Source organism: Vipera berus (genome assembly GCF_964194415.1).
Source record: "Vipera berus genome assembly, chromosome: 2".
Classification (NCBI taxonomy): domain Eukaryota; kingdom Metazoa; phylum Chordata; class Lepidosauria; order Squamata; family Viperidae; genus Vipera; species Vipera berus.
Genome location: NC_138203.1, coordinates 277,559,340 through 277,580,727, shown reverse-complemented (window position 1 = coordinate 277,580,727; position 21,388 = coordinate 277,559,340). Strand labels below are relative to the sequence as shown.

At 45.5% G+C, this 21,388-nt stretch overlaps 1 protein-coding gene across 1 annotated transcript; it reads right to left on the bottom strand.

Annotated features, from left to right (window-relative positions):
- Positions 1-3,379: 3,379 nt before the first annotated feature.
- LOC308663008 (zinc finger protein with KRAB and SCAN domains 5-like) lies at positions 3,380-21,035 on the bottom strand (the record flags this gene model as incomplete). Its single annotated transcript, XM_081319152.1, has 7 exons — positions 3,380-3,874; positions 7,294-7,442; positions 8,636-8,762; positions 9,202-9,284; positions 9,404-9,521; positions 9,781-9,966; positions 20,898-21,035. 7 exons carry the CDS (start codon positions 21,033-21,035, stop codon positions 3,764-3,766), a joined length of 912 nt encoding a protein of 303 aa, XP_081175278.1. The 3' UTR covers positions 3,380-3,763.
- Positions 21,036-21,388: the final 353 nt, after the last annotated feature.

Sequence of the window (21,388 nt, the reverse complement as noted above, 5' to 3'; positions counted from 1 at the left end):
TCTGGCCATGCCCACCCCACCCCCGGGCTTATTTTTGGGGTAGGGCTTATATTAAGCCCATCCCCGAAACTCAAGCTAGGGTTTACTTTCTGGGTAGGGCGTACTTTTTGGGAAACATGTCATGCAGGAGTATTCACTGGACAAAGCAGTTACGTTTGGAAGAGTTAGTGGCAAAAGGAAACCAAGCTGTGAAAGAACACGGTGGCTGGATACCATCAAAGCTGACACCACCCACAGCTGAGAAAAACTCAAAGAAGTGCAAGATTGGAATATGTGGAGAGACTTGGCGCAAGAGTCACCAAGAATCCAACTTGACTGAATGGGTAATAACATCACAAAGGGAAGGCCACCTGTAGTTGTTCAATGGTCAGACCCCTTGACCCCTTGTGCTCCAGAGACGTGTCCTATGGTTCCACCGTAGTCTACTTGAAGGGCTGACACACCCACCTGTCCCCCTCTTAATGCATCATAGTCAGTTTTGCACCCTCCAAGTCTCTTGCAATTCCTGCAGTCATCATCTGCCTTCTTTGAAAGTCCAAGGCAGGCTGGTTGGATGGAGACTCTGTCAAACCTGCTAGGAGGACCAGAGGGTGGGGTGGGATAGCGAGGAAAGAGAAAGGAAGGGAAGGAAAGGCTGGGCATTTATTTGGCTAGTTCAGCCTATCTTGCCATGAAAATGAGTCTCCCTGAAAATTCCACCTGCAGGATGTTAGATGGTTTGGGAAGAAAAAGCTTTCCCTGGCCGGGAATCGAACCCGGGCCGCAGCGGTGAAAGCGCTGAATCCTGACCACTAGACCACCAGGGAAGGACAAAGTGGTGTTCATCTCTCCAGCTTCTTCTTGGAAGGGGCATCAACTCCAGCCTCAGATTCTACAACCTTGTGAACTCTAAAGCTTCCTCCTTCCGTTAGGTATTCAAGATGGACAGTGACTAATATTTATATGTTACTTATATGTAAGGGTGTAGGTTTATACAAATGTTGTATATAGTATGTTTTAAAGGTGTGTCATGTAAGTCACACTTGACAGCAAGCAACTAAATTTTATTTTTAATGTGTGCTGTTGTGCCCTCAGGGGAAAAAAATGACAATAAAGGTTATCTAATCTAATCTAAAGGGATGCGGTGGCTCAGTGGATTAGGATGCTGAGCTTGTCGATCAGAATGTCGACAGTTTGGCGGATCGAATCCTGAGTGCTGCGTAACAGAGTGAGCGCCTGTTACTCGTCCCAGCTTCTGCCAACCTAGCAGTTCGAAAGCACATAAAAAATGCAAGTAGAAAAATAGGGACCACTCCAGTGGGAAAGTAACAGCGTTCTGTGCGCCTTTGGCGTCTAGTCATGCCGGCCACATGACCACAGAGACGTCCTCGGACAAGCGGTGCACCGGCCCCTAGAGTTGGAAACGACGAGTACCACCTATGCGTAGCAAGGTGTCAAAAACTTGATGACTGAAAAAAAGGGCGGGATTTTGGGTTTTACTGATTCATTTGTTGTTCTACAAATGGCTAGTTTAAACTATTATGGAAAAGTAAAAAGTTGATGTTAAGGCTTCATTCTACTGATTGAGAACAAACCAGGCTCACTTTATCCCGTGCTTGCATTTAGTGGGGTCATCCACAGGCAACAATACAGCAAAACTGTCAAAATGATGTCTGTGACAGTTGACCAGAGCTCCTCCGTTTTTTATGTGCAACAGGTTTAGCGTTTAGGAAGAGATAGATAGTTGTTTTTCTATGAATACATAATCCTTAAAAGAGCTCCCCTGCGGGGACCCTGCCATGGTCTAATTGAGACTGGAAATATAGCAAAGGAAAATATTTTTCCCCACTCTGCTTTGTCCTTGTTTTCCCCACTGGAAATGGCTGTTAGCAACACACAAGGAGGGGATACTTTCCTAAGAGTTCACAATTCAAGAATAGCAATGTTAACTTGGATTGCCAACAAAGTTCTGTCTGTGACAAAACAGAACACAAAATTGCTTTGTGCTTTGAACTGGGGCATTTTCAACCAAGTTGCCTCTCTCACATTGTTGCCTCTGCGCAGCTCTCAGCTCAGCTCACCTCTCCCAGCCTGCACAAGTGTGTGTGTGTGTGCATGCGCACAGGCAAGCAGGCGGGGAGGGGGTGTCTCACACCTAGCAGCCCCTTGCCCTCAACAGAGACCTTTTGCAATGGCAGGCTGCAAACTAATGAAAGCTGTTTTTTTGGAGTACTTTTTTTCTATCTCAACGTGCTGCCGATCGCATCGGGCCCTGCCCCCCTCAACTCCCTCCCCCAGCCCAGTGGAAGGCTGCAAGAAGCTCCCATCGCAGCTTCTGTTCTTTTTCCTCCCCAATGTCACAACGTGGGGCTGCAAGGAGATTCACACACACACACACACACACACACACACACACACACACACACAAGCGCATAGACACAAGCACGTGTGCGGGTCTGGGAGAGGCAAGCTGAGAGCCACACAGAGGCCCTTCAGGACAGAGACAATGACGAGGGGGGAGGGCTCAAAATGGAAAACCTCTGTCCGGAGCCTCGGGCAACTTAAAAAAACAAACCGACCCTGCAAAGAAGGCAGTCTCTTTCCCAGCTCCTTCCTTCCTTCCTTCCTCCGCGCTCAGGAATGATGGGAGAGGGAGAGATTGCCAGCACTGCCGGTGCGTCGCTATCCCACATAGGCCTGGGCGGTCTCAGTGAAAGGGAAGCCTGGTGCCTGCGAGGCTGTCACTGAGCAGGTGTGGGACTGATCTACTGGTGGGGGCCACAAAGCCAGAACTCGCTGAGCCTTAGATCCACGGGGCAGCCCTGAAGCCAGGAAGGGCCTCCCCCCCTCCCCGCCGTCTTTGCTCCGCCACCTGGGACCGCAGAAGGTGGCGAGTGTGGGAGAGCAGGCATCCCGGGGGAAAGGAAATTGCTTCTCTTGCCCTTTTTCTCTTTGGTCAGCAGGGATGCCGGGCACTCGTAGCCTCCTCTTCATATGCCCAGGGGGTGGAGCGGGGTAGTCCCTCGCTGGCCCTTTCCTGCCAAAACCTCCTTTTATATCCTCTCGTCTCTCCAACGCATACCACCAGTTGAAAAGCCCTGTTATAGAGAATATTGTATGGTATAAACAGTGCTTTTTTGTAAAAGAAAAAGGTGCCGGAACTCACACGCCTTGCCTACCCTACAAGGTTCCATCCAAAAAAGGTGCCGGAACTCCGTTCTGAGCGTTCTATGAGGAAAAAAAGCCCTGGGTATAAATATACTAAATATCTAGTATAAGAGAACAAACATAGAAAGAACTTGCACGTGGTTTGTTTCACTTTTGTATCTTGGATATTTTTTCAAAATAAAACATCTCCACATCTCTTTTTTTAAATAAATATTTTATTAATTTTCTACGTTTACAAGCAAATACTTAATAAACAACATATTGTCTGGGTCCATTAGTAATTCAGTAGTATATATTAACTTCTTCAGTCTAGATCAGGGGTGTCAAACTCAATTTCACTGAGGGCCGCATCAGCATTGCAGTTGCCCTCAGGGGGACGGGTGGGTATGGCCAGGGTGGGCATGGCCTACTGGGTGGGCGTGGCTAGAGTGCGTATGGCTTACTGGGTGGGCATGGCCAGCTCTACATCGTTCGCATCAAGGGTGCCTATGGGGACCTGGGCAGGAGTGGGACAGGTCTCTGGCATGAGGAGGAGGGTCTCTGGACCAGGGCCAAGGCAGTGGGGGCCGTTCCCTCACTGTTTCCAGGATGGCTTCGCGGGCCACATGAAACCACTTCACAGGCCGGATCCGGGTCCCGGACCTTGTGTTTGACATGTCTGGTCTAGATCCAATATTACACCATCTAATGTTTCCTCTCTTCTTCTGGTGATATGTGTTTTCCCACACTAGGCAAATACAATTCTTATTGTCATTAATAGATATAGATTAATACAATTGAATATCAACATCTTCTTTACATGATTTTTCTAATAATATCAATAATGTCAGTTTAAGATAATATTTTCTAACTAAAACATATCTTAATTGCATTTGCACTTAATATTCACACGTTCAATCAGTATCCTGTTTTTACTTTCTTTTTAAATTTTAATTTCCCATTGGTGTTCAAAATGTCTCTATTGTTTATAATTTCAAAGTAAATTATATTTGGGTAACCAAAAGCTTCCCTTATTCAAACTTCTTAGCATTTTCCTGCTTCCCTTCTCATACCAAAATCTAATATTCTAATTACAAATCTTGTCTTTCTAGTTATATTTCTATTTCTAACAATTATCTATTCTCCACCATATTTAAACATCTAATTAATAACATCCGATCTAATAGGTCAAAGCCTCTATTTTCTTCAGTCTTACTCTAGCTTTCTTCCTTTGCCAACTAACTTTCCAAGTCAATGCATTTGGATCAAGTAATTCTTCCTCTATTTTTGTGTATATTGTTTGGAATAAGAAAAACCATTTGATTAAAGTATTTTTGGAAGAACGCTCAGCCCATTGATATTCATTAAACAGCCTCCCTCCTTCTCCAGTTCCCCACAGTTCTCCTAACAGCTCTATCTTCCATTCAATTGGTTCTTCTTCCTTTTCCTCAAATGTGTTCTGAGATCTTGATTAATAAGATGTCTTTTCCATTTCTGATATTATCGCTACATTTTCTAGTTCTTGAAATGTCTGAGTCTGTCTCCTAGTTCCTTCCTTTAGGTCCTCCATCTTTAGATCTGCTTCCTCCAGTTTTCCTTCTATTTTCTGGGTTGCTAGTTCCTTCTTTGTAATCATTTTCTGGGTTTGTAAATTTAGATTAGAAAATTGTTCTTTTATCTCATGTTATTTCTGGTCTCATCACAAGCTAAGGCAATTGTCTCTTGTATTGATTTCAACATGGAGAGAATTTCTTTCTGAGCTTCATTATTTTCTTGGTGGTATGTCAAACTGAAGATTTGGAGACAGGTGTTAGAGATGGTTTTTTACCATTTCAAGCTGAGTATGGGACATCCATTTTATTTTTTGTAAGAGGTCTTTAAGGTGAAAATTGTTCATCAATCAAAGATTTAGAATCCAAAGTATTCCACCGTCTCAAGCAATAATATGTGTTCCTTCTGTAGGGAAATAGTTCCACAACACAGCTCTGAAAATCAATTAATATTTATGTTCGTAGTTCAGGCAGGCCAATTTCAAAGTAGTTTATCATGTCTGCCACATAGATAAGCAGCCCAAGAGGTTTTTTTCCCTTTTCCCAGCTGCAGTCTTCAAAAATGAAAGTTTTTAAGAGTCATAAAGAGAGGATAGGGTCTCACCCAGCTTCATCCACATTGCTGAAAAGTTGTTCGTTGGTGCTTATTTGCTTTGGTTGTCAGCAGCTTGACTGGCTACACAAATGTAGCCAGTCTTTCCTCCGCCGGTTTGGAGGGCTTCCTCGGATCAAACGGAAGGGCTGCTGTCCTCCCGTGATCAACGAGGGTCCCCTCCTTGTTCGTCGCCTCTTCGGGGTGACTTTTGACCCTTTCCAGGGTTCCCAGCGGGGTGAGATCGAACACGGAAGACGGAGTCCCATCTCCCTGCGCCTGTCTCTCTGCATCAAACCGGAAGTCTCAAACATCTCCACAACTTAAATTGTCTAGAATTCATGCATTTGATGGATCTTTTGAGCTCAAGTCAATCAAACTGGCTATGGTTTAAAAAGAACACGTGACAAATTGGTAATAGGGATGGTAATTTTCCAATTTTCCCTTCAAACCCCTTCTCACACATCATGGTTTCTCCTGACTGTGGATCTTTCTATGACGGGTCAGAGTGCAATTCCTGGCAAAGCTCTTCCCACATTCCATGCATTGATATGGCTTCTCACCTGTGTGGCTTCTTTTGTGGGACTTAAGACTACTGCTACAAATAAAGGTCTTTCCACACTCCGTGCATTCATATGGTCTTTCTTCTGTGTGGCTTCTCTTGTGGGAATTAAGAGTATTGCTACAAGTAAAGGTCTTTCCACACTCCGTGCATTCATATGGTCTTTCTCCTGTGTGGATCCTTTTATGGGCGATAAGACCAGAATTCCACCTAAAGCTCTTTCCACATTCCACACATTTATATGGCTTTTCTCCTATGTGGACCCTCTTGTGGGAATTAAGACTACTGTTACGAATAAAGGTCTTTCCACAATCCAAGCATTTATAAGGTCTTTCTCCTGTATGATTTCTTTCATGTCTGATAAGAGAGTTATAATAACAGAACGTCTTTCTACATTCCATGCATTGATATGGCTTCTCCTTTGTATGGATAGGTTTATGGTGAATCAGATTTGTTTTCCTACTAAAGCTCTTTCCACACTCCATGCATTGATATGGCTTCTCCTTTGTATGGATAGGTTTATGGTGGATGAGAGCTCTTTTTCTACTAAAGCTCTTTCCACACTCCATGCATTGATATGGCTTCTCTCCTGTGTGAATGCTCTTGTGGGAAATAAGACTACTGCTACAAGTAAAGGTCTTTCCAGACTCCATACATTGGTACTGTTTCTCTCCTGTGTGAATCCTCTTATGGGAGGCAAGATTATTACTGTTTCTAAAATCTTTTCCACACTCCATACACTGATACGGTTTCTCTCGTGTGTGGATCCTGTTGTGGTAATTAAGACTACTGCTACAAGTAAAGGTCTTTCCACACTCCATGCATTTATAAGGTCTTTCTCCTTTGTGATTCCTCTGATGGATTATTAAAGAGTAATTATAAGAAAAGGTCTTTCCACACTCCATGCATTGATATGGCTTCTCTCCTGTGTGGATCCTCTTATGGGAATTGAGGCTAGTCTTATAAGTAAAGGTCTTTCCACATTCAGTGCATTGATATGGCTTCTCTCCTGTGTGGATCTTCTTGTGGCAATTAAGATTACTGATACAATTAAAGGTCTTTCCACACTCCGTGCATTTGTAAGGTCTTTCTCCTTTGTGAATCCTTTGATGGATTATAAGAGACTTAGGATAACCGAAGGCCTTTCCGCACTCCACACAAGTATATGGCTTCTCTTGTGTGTGCTTCATCTTATGGGTATTAAGATGAGTGGTACAAGTAAAGCTCTTTCCACACTCAATGCATTGATATGGTTTTTCTCTTTTGTGAGTCCTTTCATGACTTCTAAGAGAGCGATTATTACAGAAGGTCTTTCCACACTCCTTGCAGGTATATGTTTTCTCTTCTAAATGTGTCTTTTTATGGGAAATGAGATGATCAGATTTATCAAAGCTTTTTCCACCCGCCGTACATTTATATGGTTCTTCTCCCATATCAATGCTTGTACAGTTAGGAAGTCTGACCTGAGGAAAGCCTTTTTTAATTTCACTTTGTGATTGCTTCGTTTCATCGCTCTTTAGTTGCATCTGATCTGCAAACTTCCCTTTTCCCTCTTTCGATTGGCTCGCTTGGCATTTCTCCTTGCAATTCTTATTCTCTTGCCCATTAAAGCCTTGGGGAAAAAGAGAGAAAAGAAAACTGTAGCAAGAATAGGGGGGAAAATCAAACCTTTTCTTCTGAAATTTAGCCAAAGAATCATCAATATGAAGAGCCTTGGTGGAGCAGTGGGCTAATGCCTCCTTAGGTAACACCAGCTGCCTGCAATTAGTGCAGGTTCGAGTCCCACCAGGCTCAAGGTTGACTCAGCCTTCCATCCTTCCGAGGTAGGTAAAATGAGGACCCAGATTGTTGGGGGCAATAAGCTGACTTTGTAATAATGCTGCTTGGGGGTGTGTGTGAAACCCCTAATAAGCAGGCATATACATAGAATGAAGGCTATTGCTAAGCACATTTGATTTGTGCTTCTTAGATTGTAAGCCGCCCTGAGTCTTTGGAGAAGGGCGGGATATAAATGGGATTAAAACAAAAAAAGATTCCAAACTAAGATGATAGAAATGACCCATTTCCAAGTGGATCTCTACTGATCCTCATATAAAGGGTTTGGATCACATCAAAACAAATCTTAAGACACAACCCTGATCTAATCTTTGACCTGGGACTATTCCGTGGTGCCACAAACTCCTGAAGTGCACTGGACACTGTATCGTGCTGGGTCAGCAACATACCCACCAGCTTATAGCCGCTCACGCCCAACGGGGAGCCAATGACCAGGCTCAGGAGTCAATACTGAACCCCTAGTGGGTAGGACCTTGCTCAAAAGTGGCCACACCATCCCTTCATGCAGCCTGTCCCTCAGATTCTGGCTAATATCTTCTATGCTATGGAAATGAAAATTTATATTTATCAGCAGAAAGCATTTTTTTAAAAAAACAAAAACATTTTCTTTATGTAAAAGGGAAGGCAAGGCAGTTTTCCAATTTTTCTTCCAATAAATTTCCTTCTTCCATAAATCCAGTTTGGTCAAGCGGTTAAGGCACCAGGCTAGAAACTGGGTGACTGGGAGTACTAGTTCTGCCATAGGCATGAATGCTGGCTAGGTGACTTTGGGCCAGTCTCCCTCAGCTCAACCCAGGTCACAAGGTTGTGGGGAAAACAGCAGGAGCAAGGAATATTGGGGTGATCCGCCACCTTTATTATTTAGAAAAAATAAAGGCAGGATATGAATTAACGTGATGGTTTTTATCAAAAGTATCATCTAAGCCCTCCACCCCACAACTTCTCTACGTTTCCGATAGGGATTCTTACCCAGAGAAGCCAGATTCCTGGAATTCTCCAGCATGACTTCTCCGTGGAGCGCTTTTTGGGCACGATCCAGCTGAGACCACTCCTCCGTGGAAAAAACCACGGCCACTTCCTCAAAAGATACAACATCCTGAAGAAGAAATGTCCTTATTAACAGATAATCCCAGAATAATTTGATAGTTTTCTTCCACTAACTACAAGGGAAGAGCTTGTAATAATATATGTCTATGGAGATTCTCAATCAGGTCATGATTGTCGCAAAGATGCTTTTCAAAAGGCAAAAAACAGTATATTTCTTTATAATGGTATGTGAGAATGACCCCGGGAGACAGAAGGAACAGCCCCAATGCTGACAACAGTCGGGTCAATGAAATCTGATGGCGAAGTGGGAAGGGTGGAGAAAGCATCTCACAAAGAATCTCCTCAGAAGACTAATCTGAGTGTGAATGTTCAATCATCAGATGTCAAATTCTTATTGCTCAGAAGCAGCAATTTTACACATTGAACTCTAGAACAAAATGAAATCCATCCAAGATTCATGGACCTTTTCTGACGTTTCTCCTCCTTACCTGAAGAAGTGGTTCAGCCAATCCTCCAGCTCCACCACAAAGAGGAGATGACTCTACAAATTCCAAGGACAGCTTTCTACTCTCTGTGAGACAGAGAAAAATGGCGGAAGCAGATTTGTTAAAGAGAGAGATTCCAATGAAGTGTAGCAAAACAATTCAGCTAAATGTTGAAATCTCAGATCACAGAGAAAGAGCGTGTTACCTCGCCTGGTGTCCCGACTTTGACCTTTCTGGAAGCTCTGCCTGAGCAGCAGCTCTCGAGAGAATTTGGATGAATCTTTCCTCCCCTTGGGATACTCGGTCACAGTTTCCAAGGATTTCTGGACATGATGTGATAGGAGGAACAAAGGAAGAGCACAGAGATAGAAATGAATTATTCTACTGCACCTTCAAACTAGCAGACCCCAATGTCCGTTGCTGAAACCTGAAACAGAATGAAAGAATTGCCCCAAATATATCATCTGGAAGAATAGAACAAATGGCCTTAGGAGTTAAATAATCCCAGAAAACAGTGCCAGAAAAGAATTGACAGATTCAGAGTGATTCTCTTTAGAGCTGCTAAAGACTACATTTTCACACCTGCAACTCTTCTTGAATCTTATCCTCCTCCTGGTTCATCAGGAAGCCTTCGGCCAGGGCCACCGCCTGGGAACTGGTCTCCGCTCCACACTCACGTACCCATTTCCCCATCTCTGGGGGAAGGACAGCCAGGAATTGCTCCAGGACCACCAGATCCAGCATCTGGGCCTTTGTGTGTCTTTCTGGCTTGAGCCATTGACAGCAAAGGCGGTGAAGCTGACTGCAAACATCTCGAGGACCCCTCCCCTCCTGGAACTGCACATTTCTGAAGTGACAGTATTGCACCTCTGAACTGTTGGCTTTCTGTTCTTGACTCTTCTGCCCAGGACTTGCCCCATAATTCCCACAGTTCCGAGAGTGAGCAGCTGGAGGGCCTTTTCCAAATTCTGCATCTGCTGGGTGTTGTCCCTCCATCTTCTCTCTGGTCTCTAATCCAGCTCCAAAATGGACTGATGGATCTCCACAGGTCTTCCTAACCACAAGAGGTCTGGCCAAATCTCCTAAAGGCCATTCAGCCCCTCTTCCCACACAAGATGCTTAGGACTCCAGGGGAACCAGAAAAGCTTTCCAGCTCATATATCTGAAATGGAAAACAAAAGATAACTGAGCACGCAGAAAAACCCAAATAAGAAATTGTTATGAACCCATCAATATCTGGGAAGAGGGGGAAAGTCTTAGTAGGTAGACTGACCGATATGTATGTGGAAAAAATTTTGTAGTAAGCTGGTGGATCAACCTCTATCAGGGACTAAACAGTTTACATGCATAAATTTCTAATTTCTACTTATTTATTTAAATAATTCTGATGGCCGCTTGCAGCTTGAAAAGCAACCTCTATTCAGAGGGTGCATTTATTGCAGTGGGAAACTTTAACCAAGTGGATTTGAAAGCTACCCTGCCACATTTCCATCAATATGTGGACTTTGCAACCAGAAGGGGACAATACACTGGATCTCGCTTATTCTAACATCAAATTTTAAAGTATTTAATTAAATTATATTAAATTAATTTTAAAATTTTAATTTTATTGTTATTAGGAATTGTGGGCCTGTACTAATTTAATTCCATTTTATTCTTTTTTGTACTGTTTTCATTGCCCTGTGAACTGCCCTGAGTCCTTCGGGAATAGGGCGGTATATAAATTCAACTAATAAATAATAAATAAAATAAATAAATAATGCTTTCAAAACTATCCCCTGCCCTCACCTGGGCTCCTCTGACCATCTCTCAGTACAGCTTATTCCAGCATATAAACCTTTATTAGTCAGAGTGAAACCTATACTAAAGCAGGTGAGGGTTTGGACAGAGGGAGCTATAGAAGCGTTACAAGACTGCTTTGAGTGCACAGATTGGGGCATGTTTAAGGAAGCAGCTGTTGATAACCAACATATAAATGTTGAGTACGCCACCACGGTGTCTGCATATATCCAAAAGTGCACAGATGATCTCTGTGTCCTGAAAAGCATTGTTGTGAGGGTGAATGATAAACCGTGTCTGACTTATGAGGTCTGCAAGATGCCGAAAGCACGAAATGTGGCTTTTAAATCTGGCAACATGCTGGCACTTAGAACAGCCAGAGCAAATCTGAAAAGTGCCATAAAAAGTACAAAGCAAGCCCATTGCCAGAAAATTCAGAATTTTTTTCAAGACCCTACATACACCAGGCAAATGTGGAAAAGAATCCAGGCCATTACAGATTACAAGGTGAATCCATCGAGATGCACAGACTTCCTAAACCAGACATGTCAAACACAAGGCCCGGGGGCCGGATCCGGCCCAAGTGGTTTCATGCGGCCCGCGAAGCCATCCTGGAAACAGTGAGGGAACGGCCCCCGCTGCCTTGGCCCTGGCCCAGAGACCCTCCTTCTGCCAGAGACCCTCAGATCTGTCCCACTCCTGCCCAGGCCCCCATAGGCACCCTTGATGCGAATGATGTAGAGCTGGCCACGTCCACCCAGTAAGCCATACACACTCTAGCCACGCCCACCCAGTAGGCCACGCCCACCCAGGCCACACCCACCCAGCCCCCTGAGGGCAACCGCAATGCTGATGCGGCCCTCAATGAAATTGAGTTTGACACCCCTGTGACCTAAACAAACTGAATGCATTTTTTTGGTAGATTTGGTAGATCAAATAGCACTCCTACTAGGAAAGCTTTTTGGTAGATCAAATAGCACTCCTACTAGGAAAGCTTTTTGGTAGATCAAATAGCACTCCTACTAGGAAAGCTGTGCCCCATCCTGATGAGCAAGTGCTAAGCTTTGATGTCACCTCTGTCTGGAAAACACTGAAGAAAGTTAACATTCGGAAAGCAGCAGGCCCAGATAACATCCCTGGACGTGTCCTTAGAGTGTGTGCAGATGAGCTGGCTTGTGTTCTCACAGATATTTTCAATCTCTCATTGCAGCAGGCAGTGGTCCCATCGTGTTTTAAGACGGCCATCATCTTGCCAATGCAAAAAAAAGTTCACTATTACAGGCCTCAATGATTACTGCCCGGTTGCACTGACATCCACCATTATGAAATGCTTTGAGAAGCTGATAAAAGGACTTTACTGTATCTAGTCTCCCACCAGCATTTGACCCGCTTCAGTTTGCCTACTGACCAAATCGCTCTACGGAGGATGCTATTTCTTCCGTTCTCCATCTGAGCTTGAAGCACTTAAGAGGCAAGAAATACTCATGTCCATTTGTTGTCGAATTCAGTTCGGTGTTTAACACAATCATTCCCCAGCATCTAGTAGACAAACTGGGCCTTTTAGGTTTAAACACCCCTTTGTGCAACTGGATTCTTGATTTTCTTACCTACAGGCCCCAATATGTGCGAGCTGGAACAAATACCTCTAATACCATTTTCTTGAGCACAGGTTCTCCTCAGGGCTGTGTCCTAAGTCCGCTGCTGTTCACCCTGTTGACTCATGACTGTTGTGCTAGGTTTGCCACCAACCATATTGTGAAGTTCGCAGATGATACAACAGTAGTGGGCCTTATTCATGATGACAATGTGGAAGCTTACCGCAAGGAGTTTGAGGAGTTGGTGAACTGATGTAAGGAAAACAGCCTAGTTTTAAATACTGGAAAAACCAAAGAGATCTTTGTCGATTTCAGAAAAGGCAGGCACAGCCACACTTCTCTGTGCATTAATGATTCACCTGTGGAGATGGTTACCAGCATCAAATTCCTGGGTGTGCAGCTAACGAGTAAGGTTGGCTTGGTCGCTCAACAGTGAGAAACTGGTGAAGCGGGCACAGCAGCGCCTGCATTTTCTGCATCGCATGAGAAAAGCTCATCTTCCTTCCCCTGTCCTGACCACTTTCTACAGGGGGACGATCGAGAGCATCCTGTCATACGGCATCAGTCTGGTTTGGAAGCATCCCTGCTTCAGACAGGAAGGCGGTGCAGAGTGGTGAGGATGGCCGAAAAGATCATTGGCAGTTCCCTCCTTCCCATCCAGAACATAGCACAGAAGCGTTGTTTGAACAGGGTCCATAACATTATCTGGGACACTACACACCCTCTTCACGACCTGTTTTCCTTGTTGCCTTCTGGGAGGAGGGGGCTTCATGGTATCCGTAGCAGAACATCCAGATTCAGCCATAGTTTCATTCCATACAGCATTAACCTTGTGAACTCTCAGGCTTCCTCCTTCCGATATATATTCAGGATGGCGAGTATTTAATATTTTATTGTTATGTACATGTAGGGGTGTGGGTCTACATACATTTTGTTGTATATAGTATGTTTAGGTGTGTGTCATGTATGTTTCACTTTGAGAGCGGGCAACTAAATTTCATTTTTGATGTGTGCCGTTGTGCCTACAGTAAGAAATGACAATAAAGATTATCTTATCTTAATCCAGATCATAAACATCTCAACTCACAAACAGCCATTGAGATGAGCGGCTTTCTAAATCGATTTAATAGGTAAATCAATCAATATTTTAATTTCCAATAAAACTTTAGCCAGCAGAACTCCATTAACCTCCTGGCCCAAACCTCTATAGGTACCCGAGAAATCTCAATCAACAAACCCTCATTCAATGCAAACAGAATAATACCGGAATCAATAAACCAGCTATGGCTTAACCTGATCCAGGCATCTCCTGGGAAGAGGTTCCCCACTTTTAGCCTAATCCTGAATGGCTCCGGCCTTTCTGGCGATCCTGGTTTTCTTCCTGGTGGCAAGGCAGCGGAGCTTTGATTTCTTCCCTCCCTGGCCCTTGCATGCACAGGTGGGGCAGGGGAACATGGGACCCCCGGGCTCCCCCCTTTCCACGCCTCCCAACCTGATGAAGTTTTCCTTTTCTCCATGCGCGGTCCAGACCATGAAAGAAACGTCCCCCCCACTTACTGAACTCCGGAGTCAGGTTTTGATCTCCAACCGTGCAAAGCTCCCTTGCAGCCTTTTGGAGTCCTGGGAAGGCTTTAGCCCAGGGGTAGGCAACCTCGGCTCTTTTATGACTCATGGACTTCAACTCCCAGAATTCTTAAGCCAGCATAGCTGACTCAGGCATTCTGGGAGTTGAAGTCCATGAGTCATAAAAGAGCCGAGGTTGCCTACCCCTGCTTTATAGCCTAAGGCTCGCAGCGGGGAGAGAGAGCAGAATCGCACCTGTAGGAAGGGCGGAAGCACCATCAGCCTCTTCTTTGAGCTTTGATTTCTTCCCTGCCTGACCCGTGCATACACGGTGGGTGGGGGCGCAGGGGAACATGGGATCCCGGGCTCCCCCCCCCCCTTACCACGACTCTGAACCTGATGAAGTTTTACGTCCAGCCCGGGGAAGAAACGTTCCCGAACTTACTGAACTCCGGAGTTAGGTCTTGATCTTCCTCCGTGCAAGGCTTCCCTGCAGCCCTCTTGGCTTCCTGCAAAGGCTCAGTCTAAGGCTCGCAGCTGGGGAGGAGGGGGAGTCGTGGTGGTGGTGGGGAACTGCACGAAGGGCCGACGCACTTTCAGCCTTTTCTGCAAAATGCCCCCTCCTCTCTCTCGACCTGGGGAAAGAGCGCATGCTCAGTTCACTCCTGAAACGGGGGCGGTGAGGGCTTCCCTGCCTTTCCAATGGCTACCCTGGGAGCCCCCTGGTGGATCCTGCACGCAACGCTAGATTGTTGTTAGTTGCGAAGTCGTGTCCGACTCATGGCGACCCTATGGACAATGTTCCTCCAGGCCTTCCTGTCCTCTACCATCTTCTGGAGTCCATTTAAGCTCACGCCTACTGCTTCAGTGACTCCATCCAGCCACCTCATTCTCTGTCGTCCCTTTCTTCTATTGCCCTCAACCTTTCCCAGCATTAGGCTCTTCTCCAGTGAGTCCTTCCTTCTCATTAGGTGGCCAAAGTATTTGAGTTTTAGCTTCAGGATCTGGCCTTCTAAAGAGCAGTCAGGGTTGATCTCCTCTAGGACTGACCGGTTTGATCGCCTTGCAGTCCAAGGGACTCGCAGGAGTCTTCTCCAGCACCAGAGTTCAAAGGCCTCAATTCTTTGGCGCTCAGCCTTTCTTATGGTCCAACTTTCACTGCCATACATTGCAACTGGGAAGACCATGGCCTTGACTATACGCACTTTTGTTGACAGGGTGATGTCTCTGCTTTTTAGTGTGCTGTCTAGATTTGCCATGGCTTTCCTCCCCAGGAGCAAGCGTCTTTTAATTTCTTGGCTACAGTCCCCATCTGCAGTGATCTTGGAGCCCAGGAAAATAAAATCTGTCACTACCTCCATTTCTTCCCCATCTATTTGCCAGGAATTGAGAGGGCCAGATGCCATGATCTTGGTTTTCTTAATGTTTAGTTTCAACCCAAGTGTGATCGTCATGTTCCCTGCGGATGATGGGCATTGGAGTAGAAGGAAAGGGTCCCTCTAACACTGCCTGTCTCGAGCTAGCAGTGATTTCTAGACTTTCCGTTTTCTGATGTCCAAGAACGATCTGCGATCTTGTGAATATTGAGAAAATCTCTTTGGAGGCTCAAAAGAAACAGGAGCCTCACTTTGAAGCCCCGGTTGTGTGATGTGGTTGTCAGTCCTGAAGTGAGGGAAGATAAAGGGGCTGGCAAGTCACAAAATAGGAAGTGAAGGGTTAGGAAAACTAAGATTTGTATTGATTGTTTTATTTGGTGAGTTCTATTTTTGTTATCAACAAACCAAAGATCTCCCCTTTTTTGCAATGTCAACACACTAAAGTCACTTCCATTCTCCTGAATATCCGTAACTTGGCAGAGAGAGAGAGAGAGAGAGAGAGGGAGAGGGAGGGAGGGAGGGGGAGAGGGAGAAAGAAACTATGACTAAATTCTATATAGTTTTATGAAACTTCTATTCTCTTTGGATTTATAAGCTAATGTGTATTGCCCATTAGGGACGCGGTGGCTCAGTGGGTTAGGACGCTGAGCTTGTCGATTAGAAGATCGGCAGTTTGGCGGGTCAAATCCCAAGTGCCGCGTAACAGAGTGAGCGCCTGTTACTCGTCCCAGCTTCTGCCAACCTAGCAGTTCGAAAGCACGTAAAAATGCAAGTAGAAAAATAGGGACCACTACGGTGGGAAGGTAACAGCGTTCTGTGCGCCTTTGGCGTCTAGTCATGCCAGCCACATGACCACGGAGACGTCCTCGGACAAGCGCTGGCTCTTTGGCTTTGAAACGGAGATGAGCACCAGCCCCTAGAGTCGGAAACGACTAGCATGCACGTGCGGGGGAACCTTTACCTTTTACCTTTATTGCCCATTATGGAAATTTCAGTCCAGTAGAGCCTTATAACAATTTGGAGAAGTTGGCAAAGCTGAATGTGGCTGATTGTCATCAGAAGTGCCGACAGTCACTTTGTGAAGAGAGATGGGCGGCATATAAATTTAATAAAGATAAGTAAAAATGTTTTTATGTTTGGGAATAGCAACATTACACAATGACCCGGGGATGGGTTCCCATAGGTTGAATTGCAAATGACCCAACTCCATTGTAACCTCATCTGTCACATTGTATGAATGCAGCCATACGGCGCCTATTGCCTTTCCTTTGCAACAAAATCTTTGTTGTTCTCTGCTTGATTTTTGCAATAGAAACCTCTCCTCTTCCTTCACAGAGCAGCATAACCAGACAAAGATTTCATCCTGGATTCTGTTTTCTGTGTTTCCAGCTCCTAGAGGTTCAAAGTCAGTTTGAGGAGCCCATAGTAAGCGCTATGTATCCTGAAGCTCCTGGTCATGGTAAAGAAAGATAGGGAAATTTGAATTGTTTCTTAGCTCCTTTCCAAAGTTCAGTTGCTTGACAAGGTCTCCGATTCAGGCTGCTACTATCTTCTCTGGCCCTTTGCCCAAAAACAGAAAATAACCTTGAGCCAGTTCTGCAAAGCCATGTCAGTGATCTCGACATAGAAAGAACTTACACAGTTTGTATGTTTCACTTTTGTACCTTGGATTTTTTTTTCAAAACAAAATGTCTCCACAACCGTATTGGGAGACAGAGAATTTGAATTATCTCGAATCCAGTACCTTTGATGGATCTTTTGAGCTCAAGTCGATCAAATAGGGTATGATTTAAATTAACAACCCATGACAAATTCGTGGTAGAGGTGGGATCAGCTCTGACACAAGGGGGGAACTCATTAAGGACTGTATATGAAAACAAATATTAACTACTGAGGAAGCGAATTTGGCCCTCAGTATCCTATAAGTCTGGAGGCTTTGCAGGGTTTGGAGCCTATCATTGCCAACTTCATCACCTGTGATCTCATTTGGGAGATTGCCAGTCCTTATAACACACTAATTCAACCGTTAAGAAGCCGGATGGCTCCTATCGTTTTTGCCAAGACCTCCAAACTGTTAATCAAATCACAGTAACATTGCCTCAGATGGTCCCTAACCCCTACATCTTGATCAGCCAGTTAGGTCCCTATCTCACCTGGTGTACAGTTGTTGACCTTAAAGATGCCTTTTTCTGTGTTCCTTTGGCTCCTGTGAGCCAACCGCCTTTTGCCTTACAGTGGCAGCATAGGCAGCTTTGCTGGGCTGTGTTACCCCAAGGTTTTAAAAATAGCCCTATTTTCGGCAAGGTATTGGCTAAAGGTTTGGCCACATGGCAACCAGTGGAGGATACCACCGCAGTAGTCTTGCAATATGTGGACGGCTTGCTTCTGGCTGCCCCTTCTGTGGGTGATTGGCTTTTGAATTCTATTCCACTCCTAAACTCCCTCTGTCGCTGGGGCTGCAAAGTTTCTAGAGCACAGCTTGTTCAACAGGAAGTTCGATAATTGGGCTATATTACTTACTTATTTGAACAAGCCGGCCTGGTCTGATGGGTTTGGGGTGTTTTAATATTAATTTTATTATTTTTACTGTAATTGGGCTACAACGTTTAATTCTTTTTTAACTTTTGTACATTGTATTTCTATTGTATTTATTGCCCTGTACACCGCCCTGAGTCCTTCGGGAGAAGGGCGGTATAGAAATTAAATAATAATAATAATAATAATAATAATAATAATTATTATTATTATTATTATTATTATTATTATTATTATTATTATTATTATTATTATTATTATTATTATTATTATCAGGCATATACATAGAATGAAGGCTACTGCTAAGCTTGTACGCCGCCCTGAGTCTTCGGAGAAGGGCGGGATATAAATAGAATTAAAATAAATAAATAAATAAATAATTATATTCTCTTGCAGGGAACCAGAAGACTGTCAGCTGAACACATTGAGGTGGTGTGCCTTCCTAAGCCATCCACCGCCAAATGGCAGCTAGGTGGATTTTGGGGCATGGCAGATTTTTGCTGTATTTGGATCCCCAATTTGGCCCTCACGGCTAAGCCTCTGTACCTGGCAACGAAAGGCTTGAATAAGGATGCCTTCGAGTGGATGAGACATTGACAGAAGGCATTTGAGGAAATAAAAGCTGCTTTAATGACAGCCCCCCGGTGTTACAAATTCCAGATATCACAAAACATTTTACAATGCTTGTCGCAGAAAGGAAGGGGCTTGCAGCTGGCGTTCTGACCCAGACTTCTGGAAGTTGGGCACATCCTCTACCTTATTTCTGCGAACAACTTGATCCAGTAACTCATGGATGGACAACATGCCTCCGGGCCGCTGCAGCCGTTGTCCTTCTATTAGAAGCTGCTGAACATTTGACCTTTGGTGCCCCTATTGTAGTGGAGACACCTCACTCCATCCCAGAATTACTTGCATCAAAAGGGGGGCCACTGGCTCATGACCAGCTGCCTTCAAAGGTACAAAATAGCCCTCCTTGACAACCCCCACATTGATTTAAAACAGAGTGGCAGGTTCAATCCATCCGCCTTTCTTCCCCAACTGGAACAGGATATTGACCGTGATTGTGTCCGACCCATTGCTGAGGTCTTTTCTGGCCTCCCAGACTTGGGAAACTGGCTATTCAAGGGTCCACTTAGGGACCTGTATAGAGATGGCAGCAGTTTTATTTACCAGGGGGCAATGCCTGGCTGGGTATGCTGTGGTCACCCTAGATCAGGTCCTGGTAGCCACAGTCCTCCCTGCAGGAACTTCAGCCCAAAAGGCTGAGCTCATTGCTTTGATGAGAACGTTAAGAGTTGTCAGAAGGCACGGTCATTAATATTTTCAGATAGTAAGTTTGCCTTTGGTGTTGTAAATGTACACAAGGCCTTGTGGAAGGAGAGAGGGTTGTTGACCACCCAAGGTTCCCCTGTTAAATATGGACTGGAAACACTGAGGTTGTTAGATGCTGTTCTGCTCCTTAGCAGGGTAGCCATTATGCATGACAGAGCCCATGGAAAGGACGATAGTAAACGTGGCAAGGGAAATGCCCCCGCTGACTTTGCTGCAAAGTCTGCTGCCTCAGGTCCCTTGTCCCCTTGGTATGTGTGTGCACGCGTACCTTCATACCTGCCTGTGCCAGCTCCTACATACCGTGTTTCCACAAAAATAAAAGCCGGGTTTTTTGGGGTTTTTTGCCTGCAAAAGAGGCACCAGATCTTATTTTTGCAAGGTGCCTTTTCCACTTACCTCCGGCACTGACAGCCCTGCCCAGCCAGCCCATTTCTTTGGCCTTCGAAGGAGCAGCTTCATTCTGCAGCTGAGAATGGAGCTCCGGCCTGCATTTCACAGACAGGCCTTTCCGGAAGGCTTCTGCAGCCGAGAACCGAGCTATGGATTCAATCCATAGCTCGGTTCTTGGCTGCAGTGGCCTTCCGGAAAGACCTGATTGTGAAATGCAGGCCTGGGGATGCTGCAGAAGTAGGCTGGTGAGGAGAGGCCTGCCTGCAAGGTAAGTGGGTGCAGGGCGCCTAAGGCAGCTCCACACCCCCACTCCAGCTTGATTTTTAGGTGTGTGCCTCGCCCCCAAACTAGGGCTTATTTTGGGGGTAGGATTTATATTAGTCCCACTCATAAAAATCAAGCTAGGGCTTATTTTCAGGCTAGGCCTTACTTTCAGGGAAACACGGTATACCTCCCAAGACAGGCTCAGAGCTCACAAAATGGATGCTGTTTACCAGGGGAATTGGCTGGAGAAAGATGGAAAAACGCCTTCTCCCTGTGCACGAATGTTGGGCCTTCCTACGAGAATTATATGCAAGTATGCATTGGGCTTCTCAGATGATGTCTAAGTTTCTTATAAAAGACTATATCAGTCCAGGCATCTTTGATAAAGCTCTCACAGTTGTCAGGCGATATGTTGTCAAAAGAGCAACCCAGCAAAAAACCCACAGTTCCAGTTGGGTGAGCTCAGGTACGGCCATGCGCCTGCCAAGTTTTTGGGACGTGGATTTTACTGAGTTGCCAAGGAAGCAGGACTTTCGATACTTACTTTCTTTTTGGATGCTTTTTCTGGTTGGTTTGAGGCTTTTCCTTGCCATACTAACAAGGCAGGTGAGGTGGCCAAGGCCCTCTTGAAAGAAATTATTCCATGCTTTTCCTGTAGCCAAGAAGGCTCCACACATATTTGTGCTACTCGGGTGAACCTGAGGACACAGATAAACCTCCAAGTGGCCTCAATGACTCTCTAAAACAGGGCTGTCAAACCCAATTTCATTGAGGGCTGCATCAGAATTGTGGTTGCCCTCGGGGTGGGTGGGCGTGGCTGGGCAGGCGTGGCCTACTGGGTGGGCATGGCCAGGGTGGGTACAACCTGCTGGGTGGACATGGCTGGGGTGGGCGTGGTCAGCTCGATGTCACTTACATCGGGTGCCTGTGCAGCTCTGGACTTGACTGGGACAGATCTGAGGGTCTCCGGCGGAGGGTGGAACCGGGGCGAGTGTCGGGGCATGGTTGACTGGAGGAGCCTCACCGTCCCTCTCAGGCAATTCAGGGGGAACCCTGGATGGTGGCATGAACTACCTGGAGCCCTGGGCAGTGGAGGTCAAGTACCCAGCCCGGCTCTTCAGCTCCCACGGCACCGGGATCCCACAGCCCTACCTGCCTAGCTGCACTTCCCCGAGGGAGCGCCCAGCTGCGCTTACCTCCTCAAGGCTGCTGCTGTTGTGCCCGCTCTCCTTGGCGAGGTTGCTCATAGTGGGTGCAGGAAAGCAAAGTGTGTGGGACAGAGGGAGGCCCACTCCCTCTCTATGCAAGGAGACCTGGCTTTGTAACAAAGCATCCTCAGCAATAGGATGGGAGACC